The 23,960-nt window shown below is 37.4% G+C and overlaps 1 protein-coding gene and 1 long non-coding RNA gene across 3 annotated transcripts; one reads left to right on the forward strand and one right to left on the reverse strand.

Annotated features, from left to right (window-relative positions):
• Window positions 1-80: 80 nt before the first annotated feature.
• Window positions 81-18,174, reverse strand: Fs(2)Ket (Importin subunit beta Fs(2)Ket). 2 transcript variants are annotated; one of them, XM_085955825.1, is made up of 7 exons: window positions 18,031-18,174; window positions 14,832-15,073; window positions 12,687-12,867; window positions 10,558-10,817; window positions 5,425-5,611; window positions 3,296-5,030; window positions 81-1,599 (listed from the first exon to the last, which is right to left on the reverse strand). In XM_085955825.1, coding segments are annotated over exons 1-7 (2,664 nt in total). In that variant the 5' UTR covers window positions 18,089-18,174; the 3' UTR covers window positions 81-1,598. The 2 variants fall into 2 exon arrangements, with proteins under 2 accessions (XP_085811951.1, XP_085811950.1); XM_085955824.1 differs by lacking the exon at window positions 81-1,599 and having other exon boundaries at window positions 3,292-5,030.
• Window positions 18,175-20,195: 2,021 nt separating this feature from the next.
• Window positions 20,196-21,613, forward strand: LOC147065864 (uncharacterized). Its single transcript, XR_015071604.1, has 3 exons — window positions 20,196-20,339; window positions 20,964-21,227; window positions 21,352-21,613. It is a non-coding gene; the product is annotated as an uncharacterized LOC147065864 (long non-coding RNA).
• The last annotated feature ends 2,347 nt before the right edge of the window (window positions 21,614-23,960 follow it).

A 23,960-nucleotide genomic window follows, 5' to 3' on the forward strand; every position in this document is an offset into this window, starting at 1 on the left:
CCAGCGTCAGAGATGATCGGAAGATTTAGAGAGTATAGAGACGAAAGAAATCCGCAAAGGTAGGAAATAAAAGAGCGGAGTGATGGATAATTTTGTTTATTGAATTTCTGCTTCTTCTTCACAGAAGAGTAAGTTTATCAGAGATAATCCTAATTTGGAAATATAAGTGAAATCGAGAAGAAATTCCATACAACATTTCTACAAAAATACAATGAATATAACATAAAACTAAGATCCGAAATATATATAACGGCAGCTCAGACGGAAGGGTGAGGGAAGGGGAGAAGGCGGCTAGGAAGGGGAGCGAGAGAGAAGGGAGGAAATGAAAATAAAGAATGGCACAGACGCTCGCACTTGCCCCGAGAGCTCGGGCATCCTCTCGCCTCGCATTCACCGGGAGTCGATAGAAAAATTCAAACATGCAACTTTCAATAGTTCATAAAACGCATCTGAAAATACTTAACATTCACTATAACAAAGCGTCTCTCGGAGGAACACTCTTCAGACGTCATCCTTCACCTTTCGCATTTCTCATTCAGACAAATATACAAAGATCCGATTACATCTTAATAGTCACCGTCGATTTTCGATTTATTAATTGAGTTAGCGTTTACTCGGTAGAATTCCATTATAACTGATTAGAAAATATCACCTTGTTTCAATCCCATGACGTTTCCCCTCATTAACCACGATCGTTGAGATGCAAACTGATTTTGTCAATTTGAGTACGTATAAGCGATCAGGTGAGATAAATACTAAGGTATATGCCATAAGTGAGGATGGACACGCAGTTGTGAATGAGAAACGTGTCAGAATTGAAACAGGGTGACAGTTAGTGACCAGATTTTCGATTTATTATCCTATCACATTCTCGCTGACACGCGACCTTTCATCCGTCGCCTTCCGAAGAACCTTTCGAAGTTCTCGCATTCAGATTCAGTATGTACACGTTCACTCGCTTAGTTCACTAGTATACCGTAGGACGCAATATCACACAATCAGGAATCGCTTAAGCCGGGAGGGCTCCTCTCGTGAACCCTGCAAAAATTTCTATCTAAAAATTAGTTTACAATAAAATGCCCGACGGCGACGACCGGGAACCCTCCCGAATCACAGTTAGACGTAACGTTGGGCGGGCGGGGCGAGGCGGAGGGAGGGGCCGGCCGCCACGATTTGTAAAGGGAATGACGGCGGAGGGCCGCCTCCGCCCCCGACCGCCGCCCGCGCCCCCGCCCTTTCACTCGTCGCGCACAACATTTATTATCATAATTATTCGGGCATCGTCTTCGCTTGAAAGTTCGCTTCACACACGCAACGCACACGCACTCACGCTTTTTAGTGGGCGGGCGGACTCCGCCCGCCCTTTTATTTATTTTATTTTGATTCACCGCCGGAGTTCTCCGCGCCGCTCCTCACAGAAAATGAACACTCCCTCGAGGTGACCGGGGTGATCGGGTGAAAGATTGCTCCCGCCGCTCTCTGCTCGGCGGGAAATGACTTTTGAAACAGCTTTAGATAGAAACCGATATAAAGTTTTGAAAATTTAAATTTTCCACATGTAAACTCGGTCGTGACTCCATCTATGCCGCCGGATCGAATCTGGAAATAGAAAAAATAAATCTCAAAACATGCTGTGTCCTCACTAAATTACTTATTATTAAATAATATAATTTATAGCCCATCGTCCTAATTTTTTCTTTTAATTGACTGTGGTTGTGGGCTTCTGGGCGCCTCGCGAAGAGATTTCGTAACAGATTTTTTTACAAGTAATGGATGTTAGCCACTAGCTCACCCTATTAGGGCAACCATGCTCTGGGTCCAAACACACATTGGATAAAAATAACATGTGAATTAGCCATACGCGTTACAGCACATCTATATCTATCGCTGCTGTTACCTCTTGACATTGAATTGATTTGATTTTTTTAATAGCAATGTGAAATATTTATATAATAAAGAACACTAGACAATAAAATGGTGAGTTGGATGATTTCACATATTCTATGTTGAAGAAAAATGGCTCTAAAAAGTTTTGCAATTTGGTCTTCATTCAATGTGAAAAATACTAAAATCTTTTGATGGGTCAGAAGACATTTTCTATCTATAGGGTTAAATTATTTAACTCTGTATTACAAAAAAATATGTACTTATATTCATTTATTTTATGTAAAATGTAAGTGTTTTGTGTATTTAGATGACACCGGTAAGGCAATTACTTAGATAGTACATTTATATATTATATTATGACAACCACTACAATTCTTCAAATAGATGACTAGTACATAAAAATGAGCCTGAATGCAATGTGTGTATATTTAAAAGTAGAAGCAAACCCAGTGCATAAGATTGCAATGTTCATCGCTGTCAACAGAAATCGAAGAAACTGGTATGTAAAAGTGAAACCAAATTTAACCCATTGGAGACGAGGTAGATTTTGAAGGACTACTTAAAAATTCACACTGATTACTAAAATTGATATACTAATTCATTTAATTCAAATAAATCCTATAAATATTTGTAGGTATTGAATTCTTCTATTATTTATTTATATTAAGTTAACTTTGTGTATCAGTGGAATCAAGAAAACAATATGTCAAATATGTATAGTTTTTTTGTATTTTTAGCCCATTTTTATATAAAATGACAAAGGTAAAAACTCCATGATAGAATTAAACGATAAAAGAAATATATACTAAAACTGGAGCTAAACATAGCTGGAGGACCATTACTATGTTTTTTACTCTCTCGAACATTTCATACCTCAAACAGATCACAATTTTGACAAATGTAAATAAAAATAGATTTTATAAATAATTTATTTTTTTTAAAGTACATCTATATAACCAACATCATCAAAAAATGGTGGCTAAATCAATTATTACATTTTCAATTAAAAAAAAAACAAATGTAGAAATCTTTAATTTTCACCATGTCCTGCATTCTGTAACAGCGGATTGTCTCCAATAGGTTAATACAAATGATGACTGATAATTATTAATCAATTATGTATGTAAAATGTTAATTTATGATGATTTTCTTGTGTTTACTTGACCTTATAAAAAAAAGCCATTTTATGCAAATGCAGCAGGAATCACGTCTCAAAAAAAATTCTGTCTCATTGTTGCTCAATGCAAATAATTTATAGTGTTTATTTACACATTGCATGAATCATCAGAGAACAGGCAGTTAGACTAAATATGTTAAAATTCAGCTCCATCGATCACTGTGGCAGAATGCCGAGGGAACGGCGAAATTGACCGTCAGAAACTCAAAGATAAGAGGGCAGTGAACTCACCAGCTGGCGGGCACTTGGGCGATGGAGTTCTTGAGTTTGCGCATCTCTTTGGTGGCCCAGTTGGCGATGACCTTAGTGCGTGAGACCTGTGAACGGCGGCCCGCGGTGAGCACATCTGCCACAGGCTTCACCTCGAGCAGCGGCAGGACAGAGGGACCGAAGGAACAGAGGTCCCCGATGAGGCCGGCCAGGGCGCCCACTTGACCGTCAGTACGCTCAGGGTCAGCCCCCACGGCCACCACGAAATTGACCATCTCCACGACATAGCGCTCCAGCGCACCAGGCTCACCGCGCGCGTCGCCATACGACCGATCCTCCTTGAAGCCCTGCACGATACCTGTGTACGCTTCGAGGACACTCTCGCGCAGTTTGTTGAGATGTGCAGCGGTGTCGGCGTCTGACCGATCCATGGGCACCTGTGACGCCTGGAACAGCATCTTCATCACCACGTCCAGGTACTTACGGAATTCGCGTCCAATGTTCATGGCTATGTCGCCGAACACGGAAAAGACAGGCGGCTTGACAGAGCGACGGATAGAACCGTCCTGCAGGTTCTCCAGCAGCAGCGTCATAAGCTCGTCACAGTAAGGCAGCACACGCGTTTTGAGCGCACGGCAGATGTCGCTCACCAGCCCCACAGTCATCTCGCACACTTGGTGGTCGCGGTGGTTCTTCAGCCCCATGTATAGGTAGACCTTGAATACGTCCATATACTTGAGGAAACCATCCTGCAGCACCTCTACAAGACCGCTCACCACCAGCATGGCCTCCTCCTGCACACCTTCGGCCTTGCCGCCGTTGGATGCTAAGATAGTGAGCACGGCGCCCATCACTGTATCGGAAATCTGGGGTGCGTCCTCAGGTGTGACCTTGACCAGCAGGGACTGCAGCGTAGCGCACAGTAAGCCGAGCAGTTCATCAAAGTGTGAGCGCTCGCCGTGCGCACTGGCATGCTTCTCTGCCGCCAACACCTGCTGCAGTCGGTCCAAAACCACCACCGTGGCTTGCTGCACTGTGCCGTAACAATCCTTTGGGGAGTGCTTCACCATCTCCATGAGTGCCTCATATGCCGACGAGCGCAGGTTGTTCTGCGAGGCGTCACTGCGGTCCGTGTTCTGCAGCAGACGCTCCACAATAAAGCCGAAGCAGTCTGACATCAGATAGGTGTCAGGAGCTGATGTGTCACTGGCTGCCTTGGCAGCCTCGTAAGCTGCTTCCGCAAGCCCCGAGAACACCCAGCACACGTTGGCGGCTACCTGCGGCTCTGCCGAAAGCCCATGCACCAAACACTCCAACAGCGGTTTGAAGTAGGTCTCGTTGAGCACAGCGTCGGGTACCACTTCGCAGATGCGGCCCAAAGTCCAGGTGGTGGTGTCGCGCACATTCACGTTGGGATCATATGCAAGCTCGATGAGCACAGGCATGGCACGCTCTGCCAGAGGCTTGGCTGTTTCCGCTTGCAGTCCACCAAGAATGTTGCCCAGGGCCATGAGTGCGGCATCGCGGAACCGCCACTCCTCTGATTTGATATGCTCCTCCACGAATGGCAACACGTGCGGCAGGATCTCGTCCTCACAGCAGTTGGCCAGCAGCATGAGGCACACGGAGGCTGCCTTGCACGGGTTCCACTCGTCCGCCGCCTCCTCCTGCTTCGTCAGCTTGTGGATCAGCACTGGCGTCAGGAATTGCAAAGCGCCCTTCGCGTAATGCCGGGACGTCCGCACTGGCGGACAACCTGCAAACACCACAAACGCACCCGTGTAAACAATCAAATTGTGATGTCAAAATGTTACCACCCATCACTTACCCGTGAGCATTAATGATGTAGTATTGACAACTCTGGATAAAATTTTAGAAACAGATTTTTCCAGGTGCAGAATTTGCATGCCGTGGCTTCAAAGACTAGTAATCTGGCACCACCCCACCCCGCAAAGGAAACTTTAATGATTATAACTTCAATCTTAATATTTTTTATTCGTGGATTCAAAGCACAAAGCGAACATCCTAACATTTTCTCATATATTTCTGTTACCACCTTGCGGAGGTCCATCTAATTTCTCTGTTTGTCTGTGAACAGCGATTAGCCTTTTGCCACACATTGTACATAAACAATTAAATTTTAAGATCACCTGTTTCCATTGCTTCAGATTCTTCAATGCCCAAATCAATCTCTTCATCGCTGACGTTGGACCAGAACTCAATTCCTTGGAGTGCCACCTCATCTATTTCAGACTTCATGGCTTCCAGGGTAATGGGAAATAAAGCTTGCGCCATGTACGGTTCCATAAAATGATAATAGAGCGATAATATTTTCACCTGAAATCATAAATAGTAAAGAGCAACTATCAGTCGGGGTAAAATAATTAATAAACTAGAAACATGAATCCAAAACCATCATGATGGAAAATCGATGCACAGTTGCTCAATAATTGACTTCTAATGACAGAGGATGGTTGACCAATCTATTTTGGCAATTGCATTACAAATACCGGAGGTTGCGACAGGGGGATGTATCTTCCATACAGCGATCGTGACCAAATATCAGAAATGCTCAATCACCTTAATAGATGACAGTATGGTCACCATGAAGTCGCAATGCTACAAGGCCAGTTCAATGACCAATCAGAGATCAGCCATGACCCAGCCAATCTCGAGCTGCGAGACTATTTGTCACTGATTTCATGTGATTCTTTTCAAATTATATATCAATTCTACATGTTTCCAAAACAAAAGCAATCGACAATATTTTTCGAGTTGACTTGGGCGTAAATAAAATAAAACAATATTATCGAATAGTGTCAAAATAATATTGATGTCCGGCGTTTTTAAACCATATTGATGAAAAGGTTTTGCACTTCAACAGCTGATAAAATAAATTAATGGGTAAGTCTACTTTTCCTATATTATATTTATAATATTATAGGCTTGTGTGTCCCTTGAAAATTCTTTTTCAATTCATTTATTTTTTTTAACATATTGTGGACATTACAAATTATAAGTTTAAGACGTTCACAACATGACATTTAGAAACAAAGATATATAAATATAACAGTATTACATAAAAAAAGAGATATATCAGTAGATGAATTAGATAGGTACAAGGAAGTACACCGGATGAGCTAAGCAGACCCTATTTTAAGATTTTATAAAACAACATCCACCTAAACTCATTCTCACGTAGGTGGAATATATCAACACCCGAGGCAATTTCGTTGAACATAGTTATCACTCTCCCAATTGGCATTATCAGTGGCAGGTTGGTTCTGCACCTTGGGAGAATAAACAACTGGTGGTCTCTATTTCTAAGATAGTTATCAGGGACACACAGGTCAACACTGCCCAGAATGGCAGAGTTCTCATTTATACCTTGTATAAGTCGAAAAAAATACGTAGCTAAATAAAGATTTCTTCTAAATTGCAGACTGCAGTATGTAAGCATGCCTAAGAGAAAGTCAGTTGGATAAAGCCACGGATAGTATCCATACAACCTCAAGTAAAGGAGTCTCAAGAATTTCTTCTGTACCCTCTCCACCATAAGGCCATACTTCAACTGGTGCGGTGCCCAAACAATAGACCCACTCTCAAGTCTGCTTCGAACTAAAGAATTAAATAAAAGTTTTAATACCGTAACATCTGAAAAGACCCGGGAAGTACGCATGACGAAGCCCAACATTTTAAGCGCTTTGTTACAAATGGTAACTATATGGCTAATAAATGTCAGTTTACTCTCAAACGTAATGCCAAGATCCCTTACAGATGATATTCGTGACAGAACTCTGCCATGCATCGAGTATTGGAAAAACAACACTTTTGAGGCTCTGGTAAACGATAAAAGATTGCATTTATCAATATTGAATTCTAGTTTGTTACGCCTGCCCCAATTTAATACATTATCTATATCAAGTTGGAGCTGACGACAATCGTCCAAGGTGACAACTTCCAAAAAGAGTTTCAAGTCATCAGCGAACAACAAAAAACATAGCATTTTTTATTACCAATGCTATGTCATTTATAAAAATCGTGAACAGCAACGGCCCTAAGTTTGAGCCCTGGGGGACACCAGAAAATGTGTAAAAGGTCTGTGACTGATAAAGGCCGTACGATACGTATTGTTGACGGTTCCTAAAATAACTCCCGAATAGTTTCAAAAATCGATCCGACAATCCAATAAGTTGGAGTTTTTCCATTAGGATGTCATGATCGACCTTGTCAAATGCTTTCGAGAAGTCATTGTAAGAACAGTCAACCTGGTGGCCTCTATCCAGTGCCGATGACACATAATCGGTAAATACCATCAGGTTAGTTTCCGTTGATCGGCCTGCTCTAAATCCATGCTGTTCATTTATTATGAATGACTCAATTTTTGGATAAATCATGTTGTGCATGATCATCTCAAGAACTTTTGCTGGTGCAGAGAGAACAGCTACCGGCCTGTAATTCTCCACTGATGACTCTGTACCACTCTTATGGATTGGAGTAACCTTCGACATCTTCCACGTTTCCGGGAAGATACCTGTCTCCATTGCGAGATTAAATATATATGAAAGCGGGCCTTTAACGAAGTCAATACAACCCTTTAAAAAAAATGTAGGAACATAATCAGATCCCAAAGAGCGAGTATTCTTCAGTTTTTTAATAAACTGAAGTACATCGCCCTCATTAATTGAAAAAAATATCGACGGATTGGGCACCACATGACGGTTTTCCTGCCCATCCAGATTTGGAATACTACTTGCGTAGACAGACTTGAAATGACCAGCAAATGCTTCTGCCACTCCATGTCCGGTCACCTCTTCGCCCTTCCAACTCATCCTATCAGTAAACCCACCATCTCTTCTTAACGATTTTACGTAATTCCAAAACAATTTAGGATTTTCGCGAATGGAATCTCCTACCGTTTCCATATAGGTATGTTCGATAGGCCCGTCGAACAGCTTGTCTCACTTTCTAACGATAGATGCTAAACATGATATAGTCAGTCTGATCATGCCCAGCCTTCCATACTGTATGATAGTTATGCTTGACCTTAATGTCCCCAATAATCTCCCGAGAAAACCACCTCGGGTATCGCCTTCCACCACGACATGGCGACTTCCTCGAAAAACATTGATCAAAAATATTATACACAATATTGTAAAAACATTGTACCGCCTCATTCACATCACAAATCTCGAGCAACTCACTCCAGTCCACTTCACTCATCAATAAGTAAAGTAGCTTGAAGTTTCCGCCTTCAAACCTCCACCCGCCGAATTGGTTGGTTTTGTAAGAGGGAATTGGACTGAAGCGGACGAGTCGACCGAAACCTGAGCAGAAAAACTAAAGTTGGATGATACACATCTTCGCGTACAAGAGGAGATGTGCATCGTGAAAGCGATAAGTCGATATTGCTAAATACCCTATCCAAAAGTCCATTGCTAGAGTTAGAGACATCATTGTGCTGAGAAAATCCAAAAACAGAAGATAGAAATTCAAGGTCATCGCTGACTCTTTTACCACTACGTGCTGAGTTTAGATTAAAATCTCCCATTACAATAATCTTTCTATCTCCAATTAAGTTGATATTAGATAGCATACTCTCAATAAAACACTTATACACCTCCAAGTCACTTGCTGGTGGAAAATAAATGACGCAAACGTAAATAGTGTCTCCGTCGTAGGTCAGTTTCACCCAAAGGTCCTCATTTTGAGTCTCCAAAGCACTGAAACGTTCGGCCTGTAACCCTTCCATACTACCCCCAAAAGACAACCCCCACCCTGCCTGTGGCCTGCGCCGGAGTCTCGATCCCTGCTAAAGACTGAGTACTCACTTCCAAAATATTCACGACTAAAGACACTATCATTGAGCCATGTTTCAGTTAACCCTATGATGTCATAGTCATCAGTCAAAACATTGCTCAAAAAATCGACAGATTTTGTTTTCAAGCCCCGAACATTCTGGTAGTAGAATAATAATTGCTTAGGGCAATTCTTATTTTTATTGTTATTATTAAGTCAGCTACTCGGTAGCCGTGGTGTTTCCATCCTGGCAACCCATTCTTTAATAAATGAATGGCGGGGCCAATTTTCCGCATTCAAAACCAACGTACTTAGCTTAGTAGGGATCCCTACCTTAAATGAAGCGTAATCACCTTTTGACTTCAGTTTAATAATGCCAATGCAAACAAAGATATATAAAGTTTACGTTTTGGTAAATTACGTATATAAAATGTCTATATAATATTATATTTGCACATTCTTACTAAGGTGGAAATGGCGACCATTGTCACTTTATTTTTTGACATTACATTTTTAAATTATTGTTTCAGAATCTATATCAATATGTTATCGATCGTCGGATTTTCGACTGCGCAGAATAACAGAAAACGATTAAAATTTATAATGAAATCTTAGGAAATTAAAGAAGTCATCAATCTGACAAGAAGTGCTGACAAACAATTACCACCAATGGTGGGAGTGCGTTATGATTATTGCTATTACATTATGTCCCCATAAATTTGTTGCTATTCATAATGTCAATATTAGTATCATTGCAATAAACTGTATCTGTATCAATTTAACGCACGACTTAAGCGTCGGCCTATAGCGTCGTGGGTCCCAAGTTCAAATCCTGGGTCTGACAAGAACACGTATTGTTTTTCAATTTGTGTATGAGTCAGGGTATGGAGTTAAATAGGTTGAGCAAGTGGCTGACATCCATTTCTCATAAAAACAAAAAATCTGTTAAGGGCCCACATGCTCAGCGTTGGTCAAAATGGTGCTTTTATGGTATTTTCAGAGCATAACCCTGGACATTCCTTAAACGTTGTAGATAATCTATATATATAATTTTAAAGCCTTATTATCCTTTATATTTATTTTAAACATTTGATGACTGCATAAAATATTTTTATTACATAAAATAGTATTCTTTTAACCTTTCACTCTAATGTTTTAGAATATAGTCATATTTCAGTACGTCCATGTAACATTAATTTTACTAATGGTTTTGTAAACGCGTTTAAAAATTAATAAACCTAAAAAATCTTAACACCACTGCACATGGACGTACTGAAATATAACTATAAAAATTGAGCAGAGGCAATCAGTGTAATAAAAATGTTTCATGTCATGTTGTGAATGTCTTAAATTTATAAATTGTAATGTCGAAAAAATGTTAAAAAAATAATTTGAAATTAAAATTGAAAATAAGCCCATGTAGAAAAGCAAAAACACGAAATAAAGAATAATTGTTTATATTGCACAAATTGAAAACAAATTACCAAGCACTGCAGAGCGGCCACACTGATCCGCACGTCTCCAGACTGTGTAGCTTCGCAGACCACCTCCATTATGAAATTTCTTTCATTTTCCTTATCAAAGTTGGCTTTGGTAAATTCTAAAGAGTTGTGAAGGGCCATCGTGGCGGCGAGGCGGACATAATTGCTCGGCTCGCTGGATCTCATGCCGTGAATGATAGCTGTTAAAATCTGATTACACTGTTCCACTAAAACTTCCGAATCTATATCTTGACAAATATAACCTAAAAATATATAAAAACGGCAACATTAGAACTTGAAAAAATCAATTCACACCTTAACATGAAATTACAATCAGTCTTACATATTTTTACATCTATGTGACAAGGGTCATCGACTTAACCTCACGAATCGAGTTGAGATAAATAATTATACTGCAAAAAAAAACTCGAAAGATGACCTAATTAATGTTGCTGTCAACTAAGTCCTCCCTAAAAACTTGCTTGTTTTAGTAACAGCTACTCAGAGATATCCTATAGTCTTAAGTCCAAAATATGCCTTTCAAGTATCCCAATTTCATTCCCCCCTCCACCTCTCTCATAACCACTAAACCTGCATAACTCTCTTGTTTTTGTATCTAGTAAAAGAATATAATTAAACTATTGTCATGTGTATGGCAGATAGGTTCAAAAAATAATACACCTCCTCACTCCTCCTGTCTCAGCTATAGGGCATTGTGACGATTGACTTACTGCCCAAAACGAATATCCCTATAATTACTCAAAAATCTCTTGGGATAACACATTAATTACTTTTTTAAACATTGTCTTTTTGATTTTTCTAATATTTTCACATTGATTTTTGCAATCTCTACAATTTGAATCGAGTAATTTCTTAAAGAAATTGACATTTTCAAAAATGCGTATTCTATCTGACCATACTTTTTCATACCTTTTCGTCCATCATGTCACAAATTAATTATAATGTCGTTTAATACTTTCTATATATTCGATATACCACAAATCAATCCTTTTATTTAAATCTTAAAACAGGGCAGTGGTGTACAATAGGTTTAACCATAAAAAAGGATTGTATTTCGTCATTAATTACTACAAAAATATAATCTGAAAATACGACACTTGTACTCATCTGTCAAACTAATAGGAGAATGATTGTCATATTATGTTTTCTTACGGGACCCAATTATAAAAGATTCCTTTATTTGAGGTGTCAGTATATTTTCAAATTGAGAATTTACATTGCCGACTCAAGTAGAAAGCCGATACATACAAAACGACTGGTCCTACTTTTCCGCCCCTCCCGTTGTTGTCTATGGATGACCTGTCATTGCCTGTCATTGTTGTATAGAGTGCTCATACTGACGCATCCGTCGTGTTCACACAGGGAATGGTTTGATTTGGATAGATGAGTTACATGATAAATAATACACTAGCATTAACACACCTTCTGCATAGATCAATGCTACATTTTTTGGAAATCAATATTACCACCGGTTTTTGTGTGAAGGACTAGTCTGACTTTGACAGCTGATGAATAACAGGAATGTATAGTATTTATAAATAACACTGGTAGTTAATATATTTGATTTGAGAATTTTTTATAATTCAATTTGAAACAAGAATTGGAATCAATATGTCAAGCAATCTGGGATCTGATTTTGACAGCTGAATAGTGGACCACTCGTTGCTTGTGCAAAACGATATGTTCAGGCTTTATTAATATAAAGATGGCACTGGAATTCATAAAACATCGAAAATTGATGTGACATTTCTATTAAGATAACAACTACTAATAAATAATCACACGCTTAATATAGGAAATTAATCACATTATATTATAGATGTTTTTCTCCTTCATTTACTTATTTGCAAAGATAAGTAATTTGAATAAGTACCAAAGAATACTTTTTTTACTTACCTACTTTTTTGATAATCATTAGAAAATGATTGAGGAGAAAATATTGGATCATAAGCTTGTCAACTACTTTGGCATCTTTAAGATAATACTGGGGCATGAATAATAATTAATAAAACCATTACATTTTAAAGGTAGATTAAATATCCACTCATCAATTCGAACTATAAGATCTGGAGTAGAATGAATGTTAACAGTAAATTGAGAAGATGTATTACCGATAGCTTCGAGTGACGCTTCCTTTTGCATTTCCGTAGACTGTGGGTTGACGATATTGTCCACTAATTGAGCGATGAGGTCGTTCCATTGGCCGACAGGCAACTCGGCCACCGCCACATAAGCCACGCATTGCGCAGCAGAACTCGGTCTGCTGTTTTCTGTTCCTAATGCGGCAAATATCTAAAACAAAATAAGTTACAATGACAAATAGAATAACATTTGTGACACGTTGAGTTGTTCTGTGAAGGCATTCATCACAATTATCGATTGACGCAAAATGGAGACAATCAGTAAGTAGGTCAAGTGGAAAGACCTGTCAAATCAATATTCCATACAAAATGAGCCATTAGACTACTGGGTAAACTGCCAGAACTGAAAGATTGTGAACCATTGTTCTATTTCACAAAAAATTGTTTACAACAAAGTAGTGATTTTTCTGAGCTTAGCAGGATTATTTTAACATATCACTTATATTAACAACTCAGCAGTGATTGTGCACAATCACTGCTGAGCTGTTAATTAATTTTTAATTACCACATTTAAATAGCATGTTAATTATATAGAATGGCCAGGTAACGCAAACGCGCCAGTCGCAGTGTCAGCACTAAATGAATATGAACTGTCAGGCTTGATCTTTTTTACGCAGGTCGAGATTGGTTCATAGTAAGATACACAACAGGGGTAGCCAACCTTTTGCATACCATGCGCCAATTTTTTTCAGACGAGTTCAGATGCGCCATACAACTCAAACACCTTTTCTACCTTCTTACGTTCACGGTTGGGGTTGTAAAATAAGGATAGGGGTAGGATCTGCTTCGCTTAGGAGAGGAAAAGAAATAACTCAATCACGCAATTAAATTAATCAATTTATGCCAGTTTAAAAAACACACATTTATTGGAGCACCAATATACAATAGTAAGAAATGATCTCTTGGACGATAGGGTGATCGCTGTCGTGGAACCCCGCTGATGGTGCTACAGCTGCCGGAGAGTCTCGTTTGGTGAAGATAACTCTGAACCACAGTTATTGGATGTGATGAGAGAGAGAGACAGAGCTCTGAGCGGGATGGAGCACTAAGAGCTTTTGAGCGTTTGGATTTTGCTAGTCTTTCAATGTTCAGTGTTAAATTTGTTACTGAAAGCAGCAGAAAATTCTTCAAATTTGAATCAGTTATTCGGGACCTTGTTTTGCTTTTAATCAATTTCATGGATGAAAATGCTTGTTCACATCTGTATGTTGATCCAAAGCGACATATATAACTTTTTGCAAATTTGCTTAGCTCTGGGAAATGTTCACAGGGTAATGAAGGCCAGAAATTAATTATGTCAGAAGCATTTTGATCTGGAAAAAGCTCATCAAATTTCATTTTCAATAGAGAATAAATTTGTTTTTGAATCAATCAGTTCCATTTGTATGTTACTAGGCATCTGCATTACATTTTGTTCACTAAGTGAAAATGGGTTTATAAATGCGAGCATGCAGTTTTCTCTCTCTCATACATACACACACACTGTTCACATCCTACAATTAATTGTAAACTGTCAAAATAAATGGGACGAACTGATGAGTAAGAAGGCTGTATGACTTGAACTGAGAGCACTCAGGTGTTGAAAATATGAAAATGGGATTCAGTTATGACACCTACTTCAAAATAAAGAGTAGGCGCAAAGATGCAATGGGCCACTTGTAATCATCCAATGCACCACGGTTTGGCCACTACTGCACTACACAACTACATATTGCATATTAATTTCTGACACTAGCGCTACCGTTGCCACCTCAACTCACACCATAGATATGCTTGCATCAAACTCTGTATGAGTTCACATTATGAGCTTGTGAGCGTTATGATTCACCATGGTAGTACATCAAGCTGATATCCACCATAGATAGATCACCTGGGTTTAAACGAATACCGCAATATACAATGGACATTGGTCATACGGTGCTTGTGCTCGAAGTGTCACTAGCAAGACCCCGTCTAAAGTCATAAGGCCATAATTATAATAAGGCACTGCGGTAAGTCGCTCCGTGCGGATGTCCAAATAACATATCACTCATACATTTTTATCGAAGCGATTGGGTGATCTCATGGTGGAAACTCCTGATTGCATTCCAGTTAGATACAACAAAGGAGTCTTACATTTTTTTTTATGTAGAACCTGATTTGGTCAGGGAAAGTGAGCCAGCGCTGCTGATAGGAGAGTTTGAGGGAGGCATCTTTGGATGTGAGGTGGTTCTTAAGTTGGAGTCCAGCGGCCATGCGCGCCACCTGGCTGTTACCGCCCTGTGCCAACACCTCCGACAGCATTTTGATGAACTGCGCCAAGTCCGTGGCAGCCGCGTGCACCAGGAACTTCTCTGCTGTTTCCAGTTCATTTTTATCTAAAAAACAAACAAATTAAGCAAGTCTGCTTGAACCGCATCTCTTTAGTATTTGCTACTGACTGACTGCGAGGGATCTTGATGACTAAGACGAGCACTCATAGAACATCAAATTACCTTCAAACTAAATAACATCAATTTGCATGCATGAACGTAAATACGATGACAGTTGCTAAATATGTTAGTTAACACAATCACTGCTGACCTTTTAATTACCACATTTAAATAACACGTTAATTATATCTAATAGCCAACGACTCGAAATGCGCCAGTCGCGGTGATAGCACTAAAGTGACGTCACATTGCGTCACACGTCAGTATTATGACCAATTTTTAAAATATTTATTCCCTTATAATAATTTAAAAAATTTGAAATTGTCAAGAAGTGTGGAAGTGTCTGAACTGTACAGTATAAATTGAGTAATTTTAAATGAATAATTTATTTACTACTTTATCACTGTTTTTATTACAGAATTGAATATCGGACAACGTATTCCCAATAAATATCTATTAAATAATCGAGTGGCCACACAGTTTCGTTTCCCGCAACTAACTTCTTTTGACTGACATTTATGAAAAGATATCTACATAATGATCTCTATAATATATTATTAATATTATCATTTATCCTAATCTGCCTGACATTCTTATCACCAGTGTGTTTGAGACTATCGCTTTGTTTATTACAGTTCTCTTACAATTAACTACCTTAGGTGATATTTTGAAAGAATGCAGAATTCTTCCAATTGCATATCTTAATGCCATAGGTATAAACCTGTAACTTTGGGATCGTAGGTATTTTATCATAGTCTTAGAGCCTGTCCGCATGGCGCATTTTTACGCGCGTTCTCCAGGTACATGTGACCCAATGCAGCTGTCCACAAGCGCTCGCGCGTGATGACTCTTTGCGCGGAGTGCGCCGGGCATACGCCAGACTCTCGACCTCGCGCGTGTTGTGCACGAGTCGAGGTACTAAGCCGCCAATTATTGCGCCCAGTAACATCGCCAGCACGTGCTAGTTTTAATCCGCTCTCCGATATCAAGCAAAAATTCCGATACAACTCCGCCACCTCTAACTACCGCTTCCTCGGTTTCCATGTTGAATACTGAGCGCAAAGCATTTTTGCTACTCGCGCGTAATACGCGTCATCTGGGCGCAACGCATTTTTGGCATGTGGACAGGTTCTTACATTAATCCATCTTATCCATGGGAAATACTGCGTTCTTTGACATCTTTAGTGAATAATCGAAATACGGTAGCATTGTATCTACATTATAGATAATTTTTTTTGTGTTAAATTAAATTTCACTCTGGGGAATAGAAAAATATAAGCGGCGCCATTCCTGCACAAAGCCACCACAAACATGATCCACAGTTTCGGAAGCTCCAAACTTCAACCCGTTCCTGCACTGAATTTAAGACCACCGTATTAATAATACATTGTGTGGACATATCGTGTCCTCAGGACACAATATAACGAACCAAAGACCTGAAATAAGTACTAATTGTTAACATCCTTTATCACTGCGTAAATATTTCAAGAAGTCATTTGTACATTGTGTAGGGGCCGTACTGTAACACTACATTTTGCTATACTTTTGACTAAACTAGGAAGAATTACCCATCCTAGTCACTAATAATTATGCTTTCATATTAATTATCTTTCACCCATGTAATCTGAGGAACAATTACAAATATCCTATTTTATCAACCTAGTATGCTATAACAATAAACATATAAATATGTGGCAATAATTGAGCCCATATCCGAAAAATGAGCATTATCCTGAAAACGGCGTTCGAGATATATTGGCAGTTAAATATTTCAGTTACGGATAAACTGCGTGCAACACATGGTCAGTTTAGACTGTCTACTGCCACCTCTTGTTAGAATATCAAAATAATATTTGGTGAGTGCATGCATAGGTGTAAGCCGCGTAATTCAAACCGATTCACCAAAAAACAGCGTTATCACGATAACGCTCGTTTTCCAGATATGGGCTAAATTGTATACATCAGTATTTTGGTTAAGGTGTTTTGAGACCAAAAACCAAACCAAAAACACGAAATACTGTAACCCAAAAATACGTAGGTTGTGTTTGTATGTTTTTGGTTGTTTTTCAGCAGGTTGTGTTTGGTTTTTGGTCTCAAACACGATAACCAATATGACGATACGGAGTACTATAAAAATGCCAAATATGTATATAAAAATGCCAAATATGTATATAAATTGTATTGTAGGTATATAAATATTGTTATATTGTTTAATGCAAATTTACCACATTGTATGCATACTGAATAGCACATTAAATTGCAGGCTAAAAAAAGTGAATTAATACTTATTATGTTTACAAGAAAATTAATACACTACTATGCCTATAATTCAAGTACATATTATTGCTGTGATTATAAATATTAACTATCTCAGTATATTGTGTTAACACAATAAATTTTAATTTAGTTGTTCATTTCGGAATGACAGCTGCAATGTGCCTGGGACTAAGTAGGTACGTACATACCCGCCATACAAGTATACAAATTGTGAAAAATTGTTCAGAGAAATAAGACGTGAATAATTACCCAAAACCACTTATCATAACTAATCCCGAGCTGATTGATTGGCAAATTGACAATGAGAAAGCTTATTAGGTAAAAACCAATAATGTGGACGGCAAATATGAGACATTTCTGGACCTTGTTTTTAAGATCACCGAACTTTCCGGAAGATTTTGACACATCGAACCGAGTCATTCTCGAAGTTTGACAGCTTCCAGTGAAGACGAAACAGTCAATCCTCTCCGCATTTAACCGGTTCATCGCATTCGTTTTCACAATTGACCGAAACAACAAATAATATCCGCACGAGATTACGCCATGAGTCAGACATGAACATGTTCAACTGACATTCTTGTAAAGGGCTTAATGTGCCAATAAATCGATATTTTTAATTAACATACCTGGAGATATAGTCTTTTCGAGTATTTGAATTAACTGTAAATTAGTTTCCGAGTGCATTTTGTAATTTTGTGCAGCACTTTTTTATTTAACCGATACCGTATACTTTTACACCAGCCAGAAATCGGCGAACATGAATGAACACTGCAACTTCCGGTGAACTCGACGAAGGATGGTCTCAATAAACTGGACTTGTGGATAATCCTATAACATTTTCAAAATAATAAAAACAAATTAAATATTCAGGATATTTATATATTCATAAATATTTATAAGAAAATATTTATGACATATTTTGTTCTATTTTGACCGGATATAGTTATTACGATTTTCTATGTTTTGTCACTTTTTAACACATACATTATGAACTAGAAAAGTGAACAAAAATATATAAAATAACGGTCATTTACACAGTTTAGGCAACATTCAATTAATAAATAACCAATTTCTTACTATGACCAGTCGAATAATATTTTTGACTATTTTACGACATAATAAATTGATTGAAAAATTAATATTGTTCAATTACCGACTAATTCTTTTGATTTATTCTAAAAGTTGTCAATGTTTTTAATAGATTTATTACATACTACTAGGGTATTTATTTTGAAGCAATACTATTCAGAACTTGGGAATTCATTTTCAATCAAATAATAATTTCATTCCAATTTCTAGTCAGAGTGTATTCACTAAGTAGGTAGATACCATATAAAATTGTCGGCCACCACCAAGCGATCTTCGCTTTAACAGCTGCTGCTGTCCGGAACAGTTCTGTGGAGCTGGACTCGTAATCTCTATGTGTATACTATTGATATTTTTTTTCAATTTAAGAAAAAACAGGCGACTTTTTCCTGTGGTACATAGAATGAGAAGGAACACAATTATGTATGACGTTTATCAGAATTAACAAAATTTGTGGGAAAGAGGATGACATCTTAAAAAGGTTTTATTATCATGTGATCGGAAAAAATATATTGTGAAATATCCAAACATCATATCCGATGTTACAGACCTACAAACTTATCTGGAGAATGGCTAAAAATATAACTACGAACTACAATAGGACGCCATATTGAAAAACGTCATTCGAATGTCAAATTTTGCCAGTTACGAGTCGTGATTGGGTAGTTTTCGATAGTAGCTCCCCATTTCTTCTTCAGATAAGTTTGAAGGTCTGTACTGCCAGCGCTTCATTGGCGAGCCAAAAGTCCGAGGACAATAAATCGTCCGATTTGTCCATGCCCTGCTGGTAATGAATAAACAAACGAAAATGAACAAACGAATAAAAAAGTCGAGATGTCAAAAGTGAAAAGTTGCGATTATCGTAATGTCTTCCGATAATCCTATAATTTTGTGTTATTTATATTTAGACTTGCATAAAATAATATAGCAGTGAAAACAACACAAGTTTTACGTTTTCTTTTATGTACCTACTTATTTCATAAATACAAATAAAAAAATAATTGATAAATCTCTCATTTTCTAATGTGTAAATTAACAAATTAATCAATGAAAATGTTTAAAACAATTACAGTTTTTTTGCGGTCCGAATGATCGCGTAATGTCAAATCGAATTTGCATAGTGATCGACCGACGAAGCTGGCAACTCGGAGAGTAAAATATCAAACGTGTTTGAAATCTTAACGAGCCTGGTTTAGAAGCTAGGGTGCTTCACGCGAAAAAAAAGTCCGAAGACTGTTGTAAATCGTCTGACTTGCGTGCCAATGGAGCGCTGGCATATATATTACATCGGTGATCGCTATGCCGGCGCTCCATTGGCATGCAAGTCAAACGGTTAAGGTTGAAAGCCTCCCCCAAACCAAAGCGAATATTCGCAGCGAATTCGCAACGCCCTCGCTATCGCTGTCGCTACCGCTTGGATTTGATGCGAATTTCGCGTTTGGCCCCACACCAAAGCGTCAGCGACGCAGCCATAGACTAAATAATTTTATTTACGCGCCAGATTTAAAATTGTAAATATTATTAATATTTTACGCCAATTATTCTATAATTTTTATGAATTAAATATAAAAAATACACGTACACTATAGCGCTTTCAGAATTGCTACAACTTTTACCCACTTTGCGTAAAGTGTATTTTAATTATCTGAAACAAGGTGGCAGCATTGGATGCAGCCATAGACTAAATACATATACGAATGTCAAAGTGACAGTTGTGTGTTGACAAAATGTACACGTCTTCTGAATGCTTATTACACGCTGAAGATATAATGAGATGGCGTGCGACAAATTACATCGACATTTAATATAACCTTACTTTATGACAGGGCAAGATTGCCATGGCTCATAGGTAAGATAGATTTACTCAGTTTCATAACTGCACATATTATAAATAAGCATTTACCATGAAGGGTTAACAGGATTTGAAGGTAATATGCTATTGAAATAACATGTCTCCGTTATTTGAATTGTAGGTTTTGACTATTTTGCGTTTCTACGCAGAGGGAGCGTACCAAAAACGGGTAGACCAAGTCTTCTGCGCAATGAGCCAGGCATCAGTAAGCAGATGCATAGGAAACGTGTCCGATGCTATAATAGCAGTGCTTAGTAATACTTACATACAGTCGCCATACAGCGCTGACAGTCTTTAGTGTTGTGTTGATACCCTCTGATCAATTTATACAATATTACAATGTACATGTCATGTAACTAGAGTAACTGCGCATAGACACAACAAGTAAATTACCTACTCAATAAGAATTTAACGGGAATATTATTTTGTGTCGGTAAAAATATTTTTTAATTTCAGACTTCAAGAAAGGGCAGGTTTCCCGAAAATCATTGGGTGCATTAACTGCACCCATGTGCGAATATACCCGTCATACTTGGAGACTTTCAAAAATGAGCGCAGAAAATTTTCTGTAAATGTGAAATTCGTAATAAATATCATAACATGACATTTATTTTTATGCAGGTATCTGACATGTCTGACATGGACATTCTGGCAGTGAGTGCCAGATTTCCTTTGAGTGTTTATGACCAATTCATATTTAGTGGATCGTTGGTAAAAACTGAAATGAAACATCTACAGAACGACAAGAATTGGGAATTTTGTTTTATTAGGGAAGTATGTTAAACTTTACTTTACTATGGCAGTACCAGTAACAAATATTTTTGTTTGGTTTATATTCATCCGTATTTTGTACAGGTACTTCAAAGGAATCAAAATTTTGCATAGGTATGAATATGATATTTAATGAAACAGTTTTTTAATTATTTAAATCCTGATTTCTAATATTTTTACAACTTTCAGTCGAAAACATATTCAAATTAACAGACTGTGTATATTGAAATCATTATAGTGCCACCATAGGCCAGCCAGACTCACTACACGGCTGCCCGCTGTTTGACCAGGGATGTGATTGAGTGTTTTTGGATAATGGACCACACCAGATCGCATAGCTACAGCAACAAGTGCAAGACCAACCGTGGCTATACATACAGTATACATGTATATATTAAATATAATTTATGTATATTTATTTATGGCTTATACACTGAAACAAAATATGTCACTTAACTGTACTTGAATTTTTTGCAGGATCATTCAATAAAAAATACTTGGCTTAGGTTAAGAAAGTTTTAATAATCATTTTTGCACAGAATACAAGAAAAATATTTATATAATTATTAGAATTACAATGAGCTTTAAAAGTAACACGATATTGTAATAAAATGGACAAATATGAAAAAAAATAACAATAAATTGTATATAGATAGGTGACAGGGTTCAGATGATTCTGGCAGTGCAGGCGACTCATTTAGGTGTCAGTATTGTTACTTTCAAATGACAATAACACCGTTCCAATGTGATTCGGTCGTGCCAGAAGACTCTGTCCTTCCTCTATTTAGTAACCGGGCGTTTTACAACTTTAAATGAAAATTAAGTGGGTATATAGATAGTATATTTTTTCTAGTATAATATTATTTAATTAGGTGACTTTTTATTTCTTTATTACTTGAAATGGTGTTTATATGGTAGATGGATTATAATGGTTTTGAAATATAGTTATTTTTGTTAATGAGTCATTTACCTTGACAGCTGTTTCGGCACATAAACTCATTTTCGGAACATTCAACAATAATTTGTGATTATAAAAGAGCTACAGGTCACGTAGCAAATTAAATACGCTTAGTTAAATAATAAATACATACCAAATATTTTACAAAATACACCACATACATCCATCGAATATGGTATATAAAATACAGATTCAAGTATCAAATAATTCTTGGATAAATAGATGTTTATGTAAGTATATGTTTTTTTAAATACTTACATGATACTGTGTTGTATAACATTTAAATTTATATTTTTGATTTTGATTTACATACTTAAATGTACCTACATAAATTTGTAATGTACAGTAGGTACTTAATTACATTTTTAACATTAGGAAATTACCATTATTCGATTCTATCCACCCGCCATGTCTATAATCACCCCAACGCTGGATAGAAAGAGACATCACACAAAATTGGCTGTTTGATAATAAATGGTAGTTGAAAAATATTTTAGAGTATGATTATGTCCATAGAAACAGGTTTTAAGTCATTCATATTTGTCCGAATAATGTGTAGCAGAAAAATAGAAATTTTAAAAAGGGTCTATTCAGTATTCACCCCATTCTACGGCAAACATTTTTCTTAATAAAAATAGGTACATCAATAGAGGAATCATAAAATGGACCTTGGCCCTCGCCCACGCCTTATTCATCCTTGTATATTATATTATCACACTTAATGTTTTGGAAAATTCATTAACATTGTGCACAAATGCCACTTTTGTTGATTGACACTTCACTTAGTTGATCTCTTTGTTCACGTGAAGTACAATAAAAGTATGTAGCAGCGAAGAACTAGAGACCGAAAATAGTAGAAGGAGCTAGAAGAGGCTTTCATCTAGCAGTGGAATGACCCCGACTGATGTTGATGATGAAATATTATTTTATTCCTGTTAATGCCGGGGATTTCATTTTTAATTTCTTCTGGTGCTTTGTACCTACGTTGAAAGGTTGAAGATCTTTGCTAAAATTAAATTCATCACAAAGCATTTATTAGTATATCTCCAACATCATTCAGGTAGGTATCCATGATGATAATATAATATTATGTACTTAGAGGAGGTACCTGACCTTTATATTTACATGCACATAAAATTATTAATCTTATTGCCTAATGCAGACCAAGATATACCTACCTACATAATATTACATGAACAGAAGTTTAAGAACATCTCAATTAAGTTTAAAATGTTTGTAGGTAGGTATACAAATTAATGTGAAACAGAAAACATTGGTTATGTTAGGTAGGTACATGGAACATGTAGATATTATCTTGGTTCGCGGTCGGCACTGGGCAAAACCAGTTTATTAGCTCAATATACCTATACATAATGAAGGAAATATATACCTAGTAGGTATATAGGTACATAATATCGTTTTTGTGATTGAGGTCTCTTGAGATCAAAAAACAAACAACCTAGGTACCTATGTCCTACTGTAAATAACCCGATAGTAAGTAGTATGTAAGGTTTTTGGTCTAAAACCTTACAAAATACCACAATGACGACATGGAGTACCTACTTATCTACCTATATGTATATTATATCTTTAGCTACAATAGAAATGCTATGCTGCATAATGTTAGATGCAAAAAAATAATCTTAAAGACTACCTATCTAACCTAAAAAAATATTATCAACGAATATAAAATGGGTATTTACGTGACCGATACCGAATATGATTGAAGTAGGTATTGTAAATGATACCTAATTATAACATTATTGATATGACTGCTCGTAAGTCGAAACCAAAACGTCAAACGATCGCAATAAGTTAGAACTGTCAGTGCCCTAACAATCAAAGTTATAAAGTTTCTGTTATTAAAGGCTGTGCATGACGCAAATTAA

Source organism: Rhyacophila brunnea, unplaced genomic scaffold (assembly GCF_057557595.1).
Source record: "Rhyacophila brunnea isolate RB1 unplaced genomic scaffold, BYU_Rbru_1.0 scaffold_5, whole genome shotgun sequence".
In the NCBI taxonomy this organism is placed as follows: domain Eukaryota; kingdom Metazoa; phylum Arthropoda; class Insecta; order Trichoptera; family Rhyacophilidae; genus Rhyacophila; species Rhyacophila brunnea.